Source organism: Branchiostoma lanceolatum, chromosome 4, assembly GCF_035083965.1.
Source record: "Branchiostoma lanceolatum isolate klBraLanc5 chromosome 4, klBraLanc5.hap2, whole genome shotgun sequence".
NCBI classification, from domain to species: Eukaryota; Metazoa; Chordata; class Leptocardii; order Amphioxiformes; family Branchiostomatidae; genus Branchiostoma; species Branchiostoma lanceolatum.
In genome coordinates, this window is record NC_089725.1 from 30,967,310 (window position 1) to 30,984,109 (window position 16,800).

General features: G+C 43.7%; 2 protein-coding genes and 1 long non-coding RNA gene across 3 annotated transcripts; 2 read left to right on the forward strand and 1 right to left on the reverse strand.

Annotated features, from left to right (window-relative positions):
- Positions 1 to 4,130: 4,130 nt before the first annotated feature.
- On the reverse strand, positions 4,131 to 5,352 carry LOC136434013 (uncharacterized). Its single transcript, XR_010755688.1, has 3 exons — positions 5,037 to 5,352; positions 4,499 to 4,610; positions 4,131 to 4,215 (listed from the first exon to the last, which is right to left on the reverse strand). It is a non-coding gene; the product is annotated as an uncharacterized lncRNA (long non-coding RNA).
- Positions 5,353 to 10,328: 4,976 nt separating this feature from the next.
- LOC136432057 (uncharacterized) lies at positions 10,329 to 11,195 on the forward strand. Its single transcript, XM_066423074.1, has one exon. The coding sequence runs from the start codon at positions 10,329 to 10,331 to the stop codon at positions 11,193 to 11,195; it is 867 nt and encodes a 288-aa protein (XP_066279171.1).
- Positions 11,196 to 11,591: 396 nt separating this feature from the next.
- LOC136432058 (uncharacterized) lies at positions 11,592 to 16,015 on the forward strand. Its single transcript, XM_066423076.1, has 3 exons — positions 11,592 to 12,511; positions 12,672 to 12,839; positions 13,027 to 16,015. The coding sequence occupies exons 1-3, from the start codon at positions 11,592 to 11,594 to the stop codon at positions 15,041 to 15,043; spliced, it is 3,105 nt and encodes a 1,034-aa protein (XP_066279173.1). The 3' UTR covers positions 15,044 to 16,015.
- The last annotated feature ends 785 nt before the right edge of the window (positions 16,016 to 16,800 follow it).

A 16,800-nucleotide genomic window follows, 5' to 3' on the forward strand; every position in this document is an offset into this window, starting at 1 on the left:
GACCGGGCCTGAAAAATGGATAGCAACCTGCTCACTACATACTACTGTACTACTACGACAATTCAAGTTTATGTTTTAACTCACTGCCTGGATGTCTAAGCTTTATCGGAAAAGTTACTCGAGCAACTGGTCACTTCCGGTTTATGTTTTATGCGTTACGTTACAACAAAAGATGCTTGTCCAAATGCTTCAAACGTTTGTAAAGTGTGAGACGTTTGCCGACAGAAAAGTGCATCTGTTGCTTATGAGAAGACCAGGGTAGACGAAGAAAGCAAAGCTAATGCCGCCGTAATGCGCCCTGACTATTGACCGAGCCTGAAAAATGGATAGCAGCCTGCTCACTACATACTACTGTACTACTACGACAATTCAAGTTTATGTTTTAACTCACTGCCTGGATGTCTAAGCTTTATCGGAAAAGTTACTCGAGCAACTGGTCACTTCCGGTTTATGTTTTATGCGTTACGTTACAACAAAAGATGCTTGTCCAAATGCTTCAAACGTTTGTAAAGTGTGAGACGTTTGCCGACAGAAAAGTGCATCTGTTGCTTATGAGAAGACCAGGGTAGACGAACAAAGCAAAGCTAATGCCGCCGTAATGCGCCCTGACTATTGACCGGGCCTGAAAAATGGATAGCAACCTGCTCACTACATACTACTGTTGCTTATGAGAAGACCAGGGTAGACGAACAAAGCAAAGCTAATGCCGCCGTAATGCGCCCTGACTATTGACCGAGCCTGAAAAATGGATAGCAACCTGCTCACTACATACTACTTTGCTTTATCGGAAAAGTTACTCGAGCAACTGGTCACTTCCGGTTTATGTTTTATGCGTTACGTTACAACAAAAGATGCTTGTCCAAATGCTTCAAACGTTTGTAAAGTGTGAGACGTTTGCCGACAGAAAAGTGCATCTGTTGCTTATGGGAAGACCAGGGTAGACGAACAAAGCAAAGCTAATGCCGCCGTAATGCGCCCTGACTATTGACCGGGCCTGAAAAATGGATAGCAACCTGCTCACTACATACTACTGTTGCTTATGAGAAGACCAGGGTAGACGAACAAAGCAAAGCTAATGCCGCCGTAATGCGCCCTGACTATTGACCGAGCCTGAAAAATGGATAGCAACCTGCTCACTACATACTACTGTACTACTACGACAATTCAAGTTTATGTTTTAACTCACTGCCTGGATGTCTAAGCTTTATCGGAAAAGTTACTCGAGCAACTGGTCACTTCCGGTTTATGTTTTATGCGTTACGTTACAACAAAAGATGCTTGTCCAAATGCTTCAAACGTTTGTAAAGTGTGAGACGTTTGCCGACAGAAAAGTGCATCTGTTGCTTATGAGAAGACCAGGGTAGACGAACAAAGCAAAGCTAATGCCGCCGTAATGCGCCCTGACTATTGACCGGGCCTGAAAAATGGATAGCAACCTGCTCACTACATACTACTGTTGCTTATGAGAAGACCAGGGTAGACGAACAAAGCAAAGCTAATGCCGCCGTAATGCGCCCTGACTATTGACCGGGCCTGAAAAATGGATAGCAACCTGCTCACTACATACTACTGTACTACTACGACAATTCAAGTTTATGTTTTAACTCACTGCCTGGATGTCTAAGCTTTATCGGAAAAGTTACTCGAGCAACTGGTCACTTCCGGTTTATGTTTTATGCGTTACGTTACAACAAAAGATGCTTGTCCAAATGCTTCAAACGTTTGTAAAGTGTGAGACGTTTGCCGACAGAAAAGTGCATCTGTTGCTTATGAGAAGACCAGGGTAGACGAAGAAAGCAAAGCTAATGCCGCCGTAATGCGCCCTGACTATTGACCGAGCCTGAAAAATGGATAGCAGCCTGCTCACTACATACTACTGTTGCTTATGAGAAGACCAGGGTAGACGAACAAAGCAAAGCTAATGCCGCCGTAATGCGCCCTGACTATTGACCGGGCCTGAAAAATGGATAGCAACCTGCTCACTACATACTACTGTACTACTACGACAATTCAAGTTTATGTTTTAACTCACTGCCTGGATGTCTAAGCTTTATCGGAAAAGTTACTCGAGCAACTGGTCACTTCCGGTTTATGTTTTATGCGTTACGTTACAACAAAAGATGCTTGTCCAAATGCTTCAAACGTTTGTAAAGTGTGAGACGTTTGCCGACAGAAAAGTGCATCTGTTGCTTATGAGAAGACCAGGGTAGACGAACAAAGCAAAGTTAATGCCGCCGTAATGCGCCCTGACTATTGACCGGGCCTGAAAAATGGATAGCAACCTGCTCACTACATACTACTGTACTACTACGACAATTCAAGTTTATGTTTTAACTCACTGCCTGGATGTCTAAGCTTTATCGGAAAAGTTACTCGAGCAACTGGTCACTTCCGGTTTATGTTTTATGCGTTACGTTACAACAAAAGATGCTTGTCCAAATGCTTCAAACGTTTGTAAAGTGTGAGACGTTTGCCGACAGAAAAGTGCATCTGTTGCTTATGAGAAGACCAGGGTAGACGAACAAAGCAAAGCTAATGCCGCCGTAATGCGCCCTGACTATTGACCGGGCCTGAAAAATGGATAGCAACCTGCTCACTACATACTACTGTTGCTTATGAGAAGACCAGGGTAGACGAACAAAGCAAAGCTAATGCCGCCGTAATGCGCCCTGACTATTGACCGGGCCTGAAAAATGGATAGCAACCTGCTCACTACATACTACTGTACTACTACGACAATTCAAGTTTATGTTTTAAATCACTGCCTGGATGTCTAAGCTTTATCGGAAAAGTTACTCGAGCAACTGGTCACTTCCGGTTTATGTTTTATGCGTTACGTTACAACAAAAGATGCTTGTCCAAATGCTTCAAACGTTTGTAAAGTGTGAGACGTTTGCCGACAGAAAAGTGCATCTTTTGCTTATGAGAAGACCAGGGTAGACGAAGAAAGCAAAGCTAATGCCGCCGTAATGCGCCCTGACTATTGACCGAGCCTGAAAAATGGATAGCAGCCTGCTCACTACATACTACTACAGAAAAGTGCATCTGTTGCTTATGAGAAGACCAGGGTAGACGAAGAAAGCAAAGCTAATGCCGCCGTAATGCGCCCTGACTATTGACCGAGCCTGAAAAATGGATAGCAGCCTGCTCACTACATACTACTGTTGCTTATGAGAAGACCAGGGTAGACGAACAAAGCAAAGCTAATGCCGCCGTAATGCGCCCTGACTATTGACCGGGCCTGAAAAATGGATAGCAACCTGCTCACTACATACTACTGTACTACTACGACAATTCAAGTTTATGTTTTAACTCACTGCCTGGATGTCTAAGCTTTATCGGAAAAGTTACTCGAGCAACTGGTCACTTCCGGTTTATGTTTTATGCGTTACGTTACAACAAAAGATGCTTGTCCAAATGCTTCAAACGTTTGTAAAGTGTGAGACGTTTGCCGACAGAAAAGTGCATCTGTTGCTTATGAGAAGACCAGGGTAGACGAAGAAAGCAAAGCTAATGCCGCCGTAATGCGCCCTGACTATTGACCGAGCCTGAAAAATGGATAGCAGCCTGCTCACTACATACTACTCTAAAACATACAAATATTCACCACAAATTTTGTGTCCAAACTTGACCAAACTACATTTTTTTTTTTCTGAAAACACTGTTGATTGATGATATCATACTACTTGTGCATCAGAAAAACATAAATGCACCGAAAAGCACCCGTGGGAAAGTAAAGAAAATCATATTTGATATTGTTTTTGTAATAATTGTAAACAAGCATAATTTTCTTTACTCTACCATGGGTGCTTTTTGGTGCATTTGGGTTTTTCTGATGCACAAACAGTATGATATCATCAATCAACAGTGTTTTCAGAAAAACACTGTAGTTTGGTCAAGTTTGGACACAAAATTTGTGGTGAATATTTGTACAATGGTAAACAAGTGTTTGCGACATAATTTAGAAAGTTGTACGCAAATTACAAAGGTCAGACAGTCTCATGGACTAATCAAGTCTTTTGACAATTCAAGAGAAGAAAATCTAACGATCAAATTGCACCAGTTCTTGCAATATCAAAAGCAACATGACAAGTCTATATGCTTCTTGCCCACAGTCAGCCATCTGTGGGTGTGTATTGCAGGATGTGTATTGAAGAATCATGGGATGGTATCATTCCCCCCCCCCCCCTGAGCCTCTCTGCTGCAAGGATATACCTGCAAACAATGAAGCATGTTGTAAGTTGTAAATCAAAGTTGCATTGCCATTATGGTAAGCATATCATCTAGTGATATATCTCAAGTAGTTAAAGGACAGGCTGTGGAATTCACCAAATCACTACAGTATTTCCTTGGTACAAACTTCCATGATGATCTTGTCAGTCAAGGAGGCGGAATACTATATGAGCGTTAGCAATGTTTTACACAATCACAAAAAACATACCAGGCACAGTATATCAAGTTTCAATAAACTTATGTTGGAAACTCCCAGTATACTTACCAATCTTTCCTGGCTGATGGCTTTGTTAAACTACTTGCTGATATTTGGGAAGTTAAACAAGCTAGGAACATCATCTGGATCTGCAGGGTCTGTTGAACAATTCCTTGCAACACTAGATGCAAAGATATAATGTTATATCAAATAAACATGTAACGTTATCATATTACCTCATTGTGGACACATGTACTTCAGCACCAAGAGACCAATTTTGTATGTTGTCTCAACATAATCTAAAATATACATCTGTAGGAGAATTCATGAATCAGTTTAGTAATATAAGTTACAATTCTGGTAGAATATCTATCGACGCCGTATTTACCAGATTTTACAATCGCTATAAGACAGACTCTTCAAACACCCCCCTCCCACGCACTTACAGAATAATTCTCTATAACGGTTGCACATGTGGTCACCATGACATGAATCAGTGACAACAAAAGTTACCTACGGATGTGCGAAGTAATAGTGAAATCTAGATTATGAAATGACGATTATGTATCGATGAGAGGGAATAACAACAACAAGACATCGACCTCACCTGAAAATTTCGTGGTAGCTGCACACCCTCTCGAGTCTCGTGGCCTTTCGGAGTCCACGTTGCCGGGGTTGTTTTCTTTCCCTCCTGAAAATCGGACCATTTCAGCGCTGAAAGCCAGACTACCCTGCATTCTGGTTCCGCTGAGATTATTTTTACAGCCGTTGACCCGCCGATTTGTGCAGTTTACCGCGCAACAACCCAGATGCCTGCAACAACCCGTCGGCTTGTTTACGTTCGCAGCGCGCCTCGCCTACCACCGCTTTCTGCCTACCATGACGTCACGTGACGTAACCGTTACGTCATCGCGATCGCTCGTATAAAGAGGGGTCGAACGGAATTGTGTCATTTCTCTAGTTAATCGAGCAGGAAGTACACCGTGTGGTCGTTATCGAGAGTCCTTCCGAGGCCTTTTCATACCATTTAACGTAAGATTCTTGGTCTGTTTTGTTGTGGAATCGGTTGCTGGGTTTCCCAGGATCATTTTGATACGTTTCCCGAGTTTCTACGCTCAGGATTCGCTGAGTAACGAGAGTTTTTTTGCCACCGTACCCCCCTCTCGGGCTCGTTTCGGCGGACGGAAGCTGCTATCCCGTCTGCTTATCCTACGCCGTGGCGGTGGTTGTTTGGCGGCGATTTTTACGCCCCAACGTGAATTAACTGTCTCTTCCTGCCATAGGGAGGACTGCCAGGTTTGCCAGGGTCGTTTTGAGTACTATTTTTGTGATATTCTCACGATTTGGGCTGTGTTTGGGTGGATCCGTTTGGTGACACAACCACCCCCAAAAACAGGAAAGGAACATGGCTGCACATGTTTGTTTTTTTTCATCGAACAAATCTCTTAGAAATCGCTCTTTCGGGCGGCTATGGGTTCTGAAACGAGCAAAAAGGTCATAAATTTTTTAAAAGAGAGCAGATTTTCTGTGGGTGACAACAACGATCTCTCCAGCAAAAGAACCTGGCCCGTTGTAGAAAATTGCGAATAATATTAATCGCTCCTGACGGAAACAAACGTTGGCGCCGCCGTGAAAGCTTGCAAAGGAGACTAATGAAACGTCTGGTAAGATTTCCATTTTACACATTTTCTTCATTATTTTGCAGGTCTAACTAAATTTTTATGGAATTTTAGGTGATTCTCATTGACTAATGTTCCTTGATTGTTTACATGGTCTATTGTCGCCAGCATAATTCTGTTTGGTAGATCAGTGCCTTGAAAAAAATGTTCACGGTGACTCCTAGTATCTTCAAGCCCGTGCACAGATTATGGCTTTTAAGGCACCAAACAAAATGATGCTGACGACCGGCGACATGCATGTAAATAAGCAAGGGACGTTGTTTAGAGTTACCAAAAATGCCATGAAAGTTAGGTTAGACCACCAGGAAAATAATGAAAAAATATGTAAATGGAGGTGTTACCTGACGTTTCACCTGTCATTACCGCCCGGAAAAGCAATTTCAGATAGATTCATCCGTTAAAAACACATGCAGACATGGTCAACGGAAGGAATGCATATTGGAATGACCATTCCTTCCGTTTTTAAACCGGCAAGAATTAATTTTACCCGGGGGTAACAGCAATAAGGAAGTTCTCCCCACCGTGACCTAGCCTACAGTTCGAGGGCTGAGTTGATCCCAATAACCATGTAAACACATAAAATACACAGGAATCCTAGTCCCGTCTACCAGGATGAACAATAGCTGGAGCTAAAGACTGAGTAGTACGAGTATTTTTTTCTTCTGTTTTTTTAAAAATAGCATTGTCAAACAAAGCAAAATGACCCAGATAATTACATCAAAGCCACAATGAAATATTTTGCACAACTTTCAGGTTTAAAAAAAATTAAGAACCCCGTGTTCAAATTGCAACAGCCAAACTAGTTTCACCTATAACGTTATTTGCAACTTGACAATGTCTTCCTCACAGCTGAACTAGCTTTTATAGTGATTGTGTGTCTAGAAATATGGCTTATATTTGTGGCGTCTCCTTGGTTGTCGAAAAAGTCAGTACATGTAGAGTCCATTCCAAGTCACCAAAAGGGTTTTCATTGTCATCATTTACAACTGTTTTTAATTCTTTGTAATTATTTGTCTATGAGATTTCATACTTTGGAAATACTTTGAATTCATTCAACTTTATGAGCATTTGCCCGGTTGTGTAAAACTTTGGAAACATTAATGATGTAGAATATGATATTTCTACTAGCTTCTAAATAATGGTTACAGCACTTTACAATTTTTTACAATTATTTGTAACATTTTGTAAATGGGTCTGTGGGCTGTGAAGAAAGCAATTCACAATACCACACATCTTTGAGAATTATGTTTGGGCACCACGCATAGTTGGCTTGCCACAAAGGACCTAACACTAACAGTGTCCAGCAGTGAAATCTAAAAATGTACAGAGACAGACAATAGGGCTGGATTAGCTCCTTCTTTTATAGGGACAATTTCCCAAATACACTATCTAGAACGTATTGTATACATTTCTCTATATTTCGAAATTTAGAAGAATCACATTGAAATTTGCAAATCATTCTAAATAAAGATAATTTTGTGCAGTCCCTTTCTAAATGTTTCTAAAACATCCAATCGGATTCAAATAAATTCAAATTTTCATATGCAATTTCTTCTTTAAATTTTGAATTATTGTGACTTAGATATTGTTTTATTCAAATTGGTCCAAACTAATTACAAATATCATTCAAAAACCATCTTGGTGACTTGGAATGGACACTATATACTGGGGCTCTGTAGAGCTGTACATGTACGTTGTATCTGCCAGTCAATCCAGTCAATATCTGAGACACACTTCCAAACAGAGCATGACAAACCTGCTTTACATTCTTTGGAAGAAAGTGTTTTGAAGGGTAATTCAACTACTTGGTGAACTGACTTAGCCTGCCTCCACAGGGTCTGGTAGTCTACGTCAGTTGAATTTATTGGGTGATCTATTTTTTTATAGTACAGTTGTGCCCTTTAAGCTCTTTATGATATGTGACTGAACCTTCCTAGTACGTTACGTCTTTACGACTGGTATTTTAGATCGTGCGTTGTCATATGCTGAAGGATCCAGTTTAAACAGCTTGCCTTGGCGGAACTGGCGTTTTACCCCAACAAGAGGGGTGTTGCCCAGTATACGATCAAGATCAAGATCAACTGAATAAACATGCCCCGCCAAACACCAATGAAGCTAAGAAACAAACAAGGTCCTACAGTCAAGTTCCTCTATCTTACGATACAACATCCATAATATTTTCAACTACGGTTAAAGCGCGCGCGCGCACACACACACACACGCACACACACACGCACACACGAGAGCAACCACCTCTCCTTACCAACCACTTTTACCCAGTTCCCTGAGCGGTTGCTTGCGTCAGGTTTGACTGTAGTAGAAATTATTTTTAGACGTTAAATCGCGATCAGTTTATATCACTTCCAAAGTGCCAACATCTGAAAACACTTTGTTAAAGCTGACACCTTTCAGCATCTCACTGGCGAGTTTGTTTTGTCAGATTTGTCATGGCTGATTCGAATCTGAGTTTCAAAGCGACAGATTGGTCTGGGTGATACTGAGCTGACAAGGAAGGCAAATTCTGCCTCCTCGTAACTCGGGTTTGGCCTCTGAAACTGGTATGTTAAATCGAAGTTTGAAAACGAAAAGATAAAAAGCCAAAATTGAAGATGTAGAATAGAGTTTGGGGGATGGACCGAAAATGGTCGATGGGAGCTGAGCGTTGCAGGTGTAATTACTGTCTACTCGTGTGAATAATATAAACTAGAGGGCATTTACACAGTTTTATTTTCTAATCATAGCAAATCTATGCTCTTTAAAAATACTCGAACAGTTTCCAACGCCTAATTATTGACAGGGGCTTTCTCTAATGAATGCTTCTATGGCTCGTCTCCAACAACAACGCCTTTCGCTCGAAAGTTCCTGAAATTTTGTTCAGAAAGTAGTTTATTGGGGTGGAGAAACCCCACATACGTGCCAAGGTGGGTTAAGTAATGAACATGACAAGAGTATCGATTACGGTCTATAGCATGCAAATGACACATGAAGCAAAGGCGTACCTGGGGTCACAGAAGACTGCTCCCCTTACCCTGTCTTGTTTGTTTCGGCGGCTGCGCCTCACCGGTGTGGACGTTGAATAGAAATTTCACTTTGATAACATGATCTGAGAGTAAAAACGAATTCAAAGAATAGGATGAATAGCAGCAACAAATTGTAGTTCTGTTTATATTCGTCGAACGATAGGTTCACCTGACCCCAGTGCTATTGACGTATGTCCTGTGTGTGGAAGCCGCATGAACTAACGTTTGGGCTGCGACACCTAAGATTATTTGACGTCACCATCGCCCTGCTATGGGTATGGTAGAGGTTTACGACAGCGAATTGAGCGTTACAAAATCTTAATCCGTGCCAGGTCGCCAAGTCAGGGGTCACACTATTTGTCTCTCTAAAATACTCGGTGGCGCTGTCAATGACCTGTAAGTGTAGATGCAGCCTGTCTGTCGGGCTCTCTGGCTTTGTTTGTTTGGCAGAGCCGGAAAACCGCCTTAAGCATAACACAGTCACACAACAATCAAAGCTAGTTCAGTAGTAAGGAAGACATTTTCAAGTTGATAATATAAGAGCAATATCAAGTTTGAATTGAATTGAGGGACTGATTTGACAGTTAAAATTTGAACACGGGGTTCTTTTCAAACCCTGAAATTTGTGCAAACCCTGAAAGCATTTTATTGATAGTGTAGCTTTGATGCAATTATTTGGGTCATTTTGCTTTGCTTGATAATGTTATTTCAAAAACCAGTCTTATGCATATCAGCTCCAGCTATTGTTCCTCCTGGTAGACAGGTCTAGGATTCCTGTAGATCTCGATGTGTTTATACGGTTATTGGGGTCAATTCACTACTGTTTCCCTTGGTAGAATTCTTGCCATTTTAAATGCTACGAATGAACACAGTAACTTACACTAATCTTGCTTCATAAGAAAACTAACCGAACATTTGTTTGTCGACGTTTCGTCCTTACCGTCTTAAACTTGTTGATCCTTCAGGACCGAGCATCAATAGAAACATTCGTGTTTGTCATAGACTACTATGAATGAATATGCCGTGTATGATTAGACTCCGTCGTTCGGAGGATTCTTTGTGGAATGTAGGTGCTCACAAAATCGTGCGCACTCCCGGAGAGCAGTATTGTTACGCGCAAATTTGTACGTTAAGTGTTTAAAACTCATTGAATGTTTGCATGTTGTTTCAGAAACCAGCGACACCGTCCAATAGTCAATGATGGCGTTCAGTTGTGATACATGTGACAAAACCTTCGCCCACAAACAATCACTCAATCGTCACAAAAAGGAGCACGACTCGACCGCACCCATGCACGAGTGCGATTTCTGCGGCAAGAAATTTGCAAGACGCGACAACCTGCTACAACATCGGCGCGTATCGTGCATAGGGACACCTCCCAAAGAACACCCCGTGCCGTCTACATCTCGCGGGAAGAAGAGGGATGCTCCGGCAGACGGGGCCGGCCCCAGGGCGAAACGACGTCACGTTCAGCCCGGAGGGTTTGCCTTTAAGGAAGATCCGACGGACGTTCCGGAGAACCCAATTCCGCAAGACGACGACGTGGCCGTCCAGAATCTCTACCGACAAAAATGGCCGACCATTCGAACACAGTTTAGGAGAAGTCAAAGGATCCAGGACACGTACAACTTTAGGCTGAACTCTGAAGACCCGACCGATCTGGCCGACCTCGTGTGGTCCATCTTCAAGGATCAACTAACCGTCTTTAAAATCAACTTATCGTTCGGGTTCTTTCTTCGGGACGGCGAAACTGGGGCACTGCGATACTTCCACCCATCAGAAAATAACAACAAGTTTCTGCCAGCACCCGTCCTGGTAGAAAACGACGACGGCGTTAGGCGGTTCCTGGACAGCATCGAGGACGTGGACATCATGGAACAGGCACGCCAGCAGCGTCCTAACAGCAAGTCGGTCCTGCACAAGATGGTGAACGTGACGTTTTACGTCAACAAAATCAAAGGCCATCCCATCGGTGCGCCCCAGACAGTGCAGGACTACATCAAAAAGAGTAGGTCAATCATCGCCCTACTGGGGGACAGACATGGCCCTTACACCGACAAGCTCTGATTCTTCCGGTGCCTGGCACTCCATCGCAACTACGACGACCGCACCAAACTGGAAAGACCGACAAAGAAGCTCTTCAGTAAGTACCTGGCGTGCGTGGGCAAGACGGCCAAACACTTCAAAGGCGTGTCCCTCAAAAACCTGGACGAGCTAGAAACTTTATTTGAGGTCGACATTTTCGTCTATACCCTTCGGCCCAGCGATGAAGAGGACGCAGGAGGCAACGATTTCTTCGCGGAACTGGTGAGGCGTCCCCTGTCGACGTACAAGAACAAAATGTACCTGAATCTCTACAAGGAACATTTTTCTTACATCAAAAACTTCCAAACCTACGCAAAGTCCTTTGGTTGTCCGCGATGTGGAAAGAGGTGGCGGCGCAGCGGCAACTGCGAACGCCACATGCGCACGTGCGACGGTCAGGTGAAAAGGGAATACCCAGGGGGCGCCTACCGTCTACCACAGACCGTCTTCGAGAAACTGAAGGACGAAGGGATCGAAGTCCCCGAGGAAGATCAGTACTACCCTTACCGCGCCTGCTTCGACATAGAATGCCTCCTGAAACCGCTGAACGGTGACAAGACCAACAGACTGCAGTGGGAGGCCGTTCACGAGTTGCTGAGCGTTAGCGTGGCCAGTAACGTGTCGGAATATGAACATCCAAAATGTTTCGTGTCCGAAGGCGACCCGACAAAAGTGGCCGAAACCTTGTTGGCCTACCTGCAGGAAGTCAGCCGTAAGGCGTACGCCCTTCTGTCGGACAAGTTCGCCTGGGTCGTGGAGAAGATGGAGGCCATCAGGGAAAATGACTTGAAGCGAGAAGAAGCGGAAGGAGAAGAAACAGAAGAAGAAGAAGCAAAGAGAGAAGGAGAAGCGGAGGAAGAAGAAGAAGCGGAGGAAGAAGAAACAGAAGGAGAAGAAACGGAGGGAGACGAAACGGAAGGAGAAGAAGGACAAGAAGCGGAAGGAGACGAGGCGGAAGGAGAAGAAGCGGAAGACGACGAGATCAAACAACAGGGAAAACGCCGAAAAACGCATTACATGACCAAACTGTTGGCGGAATTAGACAAATACATGAGAAAGTTGGTGGTCCTTAGCTTCAACGGTGGGAATTATGACCTCAACGCCATCAAAAAGGTATTTCTCCCACCGTTGTTGCGATCGACCACTAAACTCCGGCCGATCAAAATGAACAACACCTACATGTCAATAGAAACGGACGACCTCAAATTCCTCGATCTCATCAACTACGTGGCCCCGGGCTTCTCCTATTCGACCCTGCTGAAGGCATACGACTGCCAGGAGACAAAGGGATTCTTCCCGTAAGTTGGCGTCTTTGTTTGTTTGTTTGCTAATTTGTTTGTTTGTTTGTTTGTTTGTTTGTTTGTTTATTTATTTGTTTGGTTGGTTGGTTGGTTGATTGATACGACCAAACGTGTTAGACCGAAAGGTGACGTCTTATTCGTCTCGTTGATATGACAGGTACGAATGGATGGACAGTTTGGAAAAGTTGGAGCACACACAGCTGCCACCACGAGCCGCCTTCCACAGCAACCTACGACAGTCAGACATATCGGAGGACGAGTACCTGTACTGTCAGCGGGTATGGAAAGAGCAGGGCATGACGACCATGAGGGAATTCCTCATATGGTAGGTGTATGTCTTCTTGTAGTCTTATGGGTGTTGCCCCCTTTTTTTTTAACCCTTAGCACACTAAAGTAGCCGTTTGGCGACCCACTCTCTATTGGTCACAGAGTTAAGCAGAAGGGAGAAGGTCAACGATCTATAGAATATCGTACGCAGAAGATTGATTATTGTTTCGTCATTGTTTCTACAGGTACAACAACAAGGACGTGGTCCCGATGCTGGAAGTCGTGCAGAAGATGGCCGAATTCTACCGGAAGAAATCCATCGACATGTTTAAAGACGGAATAAGTGTGCCCGGCCTGACACTAAAGTACCTTTTTATGAACTTGCCGAAGGACACCTACTACACGCTTGTAGACAACGAGGACGTGTACAGGTTGTTTAAAGACAACATAGTGGGGGGCCCCAGCATTATCTTTCATAGGTACCACGAGAAGGGCAAGACTTACATCAGGGCCGACGAGATGAAAAAGTTGGGCAGGGAACCGAAACCTTGTCAAAAGGTGGTTGGCTACGACGCGAATGCGTTGTATCTCTGGGCCCTAACGCAGGACATGCCCACTGGCCATTACATTCGGCGGCGGGAACACACCGGCTTCAAACGAGAATATTCTGCCTCTCCCCGGGGACGCAATGCCGTTGACTGGTTAGACTGGGAGGCCCAAGAGCGGGACCTCGTCATTCGGCACAAATTGAATGGCACGGAAAAGCGTATCGGTCCACGTCGAATTCCTGTGGACGGTTTCTGTTCGGCCACCGGGGAAATTTTTGAGTTTAACGGTTGTTATTGGCACGGCCACGACTGTTACTTGAACAGAGGCCGCAACTACAACAAACAACGCGGCAAATCATTCGAGACCTTGCGGGAAGAAACGGCAGAAAGGACCGAGTACCTGCAGGGGTGTAAGTATAAGGTCAACGAAATGTGGGAGTGCCAGTGGGAAAGTTTAACAAGAACCGACGACCGATTAGCGTCGTTTTTGGCCGGTCGCAAGACTCCCACTGAACATCTTCTTTCCATGACCCGTGAACGCCTCCTCGAGGCTGTTCGCTCGGGAGACTTGTTTGGAGTGGTAGAATGCGACATTGAGGTCCCCGCAGATCGCAAGTCGCACTTTGCCGAAATGCCCCCTATATTCAAGAATGTCGACATTTCCATCGACGACATCGGCGAATACATGAAGTCGTATGCCGAGGAGCATCACATTATGTCCAAACCCAGGCGGTCGCTGATTGGCAGTATGTTTGGTCGAAAGATCCTCTTGGCTACGCCCTTGCTCAATTGGTACATTGATCACGGCTTGAAAGTCACTCACATCTACCAAGTGTTGGAGTACAGACCCAAGCCGAGTTTCAAGTCTTTTGGGGACGCCGTCAGTGACGCGCGGCGCAAGGGCGACGAGGATCAAGCCAAGAAGATCATCGCCGATACCATGAAGCTGATCGGTAATTCGGGGTATGGTAAGACGGTCACCAACAAAGAAAGACAGACTGACGTCGAGTATTGCGAAGACGTTGTGACAGCCACCCGAAAGATCAACACCCCGCGGTTTCGGCACCTGGTCGTGATCAACGACGATTTCATGGAAATCGAATCGTCAAAACGTAAGATCAGATTTGATCTCCCCCTTCAAATTGGGTTCTTTGTGTACCAGTATGCAAAGCTCCGCATGCTGAAGTTTTATTACGATTTCATGCTTAAGTACGTGGATAGGTCCGATTTCCAATATTGTGAAATGGACACGGACTCGGCGTACATCGCCATCTCTGCAGACAGACTGAAGGACGTTATCAAACCCAACAAGCGTGATGAGTACGAAAACGAGAAACATAAATGGTTCCCCCGCACGGATGACCCACAGCACGCGGCTTACGACAAGCGCACTCCCGGGTTGTTCAAGGAAGAATGGTCCGGGAACGGGATTGTCGGCCTGAGTAGTAAGACCTATTACTGCTTCGGTGGAGACGAGAAGAGCGCAGACAAGTTCAGTTGCAAGGGGGTGAACAAACGATCCAACGACATCGATCACCACAAGTATCTGAACGTCCTGCTGACGAAGAAAAGTGGTCAGGGCATCAACAAAGGGTTTCGCATGCGCGACAACGAAATGCACACGTACACGCAAAGCCGAGATGCCTTTTCATACTTCTATCCAAAAAGAAAGGTACAAAAGGACGGGGTAACCACTCTTCCACTGGATATCTAGACCAACCCGTCTCTTAAAAATCTGTACGCGTTGTCGTTGCTCCGTGATCCCATGTTCATCGGAATCGACTCAGACGTTTGCATATCCATGATCCGTACATATTTGTGACTTATGTATTATTACGTCTTCATAGATGCATATATTACATGGTGGAAATAGGTAAACATATCAAAGGATGTTCTAAACTCCAGAAGGCGGTGTTATTTTCCACTAGATTATGTATCAATCAATACATAATCAGCCGACTTTTTACAGAATTCTGCTTGTGGTAAATTTTACAAGGTGTGTTTTTTAAAACAATATGATACTCACTAAACCCCTACAGACCCTACCAGTGTATTCCCTATGCGTAAACATACATTTTTAAACGTGGATATTTTCAGCTCAAATGAGGGTGGTTAAGCACAATAAAAAGGCCAATTGTTAATAAGATATAAAAGAACACATAGCAAGAAGAGTTTTCTTAACCACCCTGATATTCTTTTTATAATCTAACTTTTGTCAGGCACTGTCAGGCACATTGTAAAAATCAAATAGGCTGAGGGTCACCTGAGGAATTTGGTAGAATACGGAATTATTTGGATGCGCACGGGACTAGTGAGCACTTTATCGTATACTGTAAAAAATATTCATTTCTACTTCCTAAAATTACCATCCTTTGGAAAATAACTCCCCCCTCTGGACTTTAGGACTCCTTTAAAACTAGTAGTATAGGGTTACTAGAATATTCTTCAAACAGTGACTTGATAAAAGGTAGCGAAATACTAACCTCCAAACTCCAATATCTAGTCTGTACGTCTTGATCACAGAGTGACCTAGTAGTGACCTAGTAGTATAGGTAATACGTCAAACCCAATATGTTAATTTATTCAACTTGTACGAAGGTTAGTTAACTTGTATCCACTTGTTTCATTGCATTGTTGTAGAAGACCTTACAAAAGTCGATGTGCTTTTGTTGGGTCAATAAAGATTAAGTGCTGAAGATTGAGTGAATTCTCCTTCTTTGTGAACGATGAATGAATGCTGAATCGGTCTACATCTGTTAAGAATAAGTACAGCATTACGGTAAAGTAGATATATTTGTACAAGTGGTTATTGTGTTCCCATTGCCCACCTGCACATTGCCGAAGTGGGTAGTATCTGTGAGAAGTCGGGGACACTTTTCCTCTTGGTCGAATGTCTATCTGTATGCTTTCCTTTCCATAGTAGTTAATGTTGTTTTGCATGTCTGCAGCAGCTGGTAGTCGTCCAAAACCGGTGCGTGTTCTATATAACTTTAAGCTGCTCTCAGCTAGTCTGCTATGATTTTACACTATAGATATATACGTAAATACATACGCAAAACGCATGTAGCTTTAGATGTCTGCATCTGCTGTAACTGGTGCTGGGATGATAGTTCTGTGTCTCTTACTTCATTTATCTACTTTAATGCCGCAATGAAGAAAAAAAACAATTGATCAGAGAATATTAAGAACAGTATTTCTAGCACGCAGGAATATTCGTGACTGCATGTACCCTGGCCTTCTCACAAGCGTTCAGCACTGTACGTGCCGCAACAGATCCACTTTTCGGTCGGCAAACGTCTCACACTTCAGATACTTTAAAATTATTAGGACAAGAGTCTTGTGTTGTAACGTGCGTAAAAAGATTATTCTTTGGTTTCTCAATAGATACACAGGTGTCTAGTCCCTAGTTCTGATGGTCTTGCATACGTAGAAAATGTGTGTGCCATTTCAAACGGTCGTTAGCACGTTCGC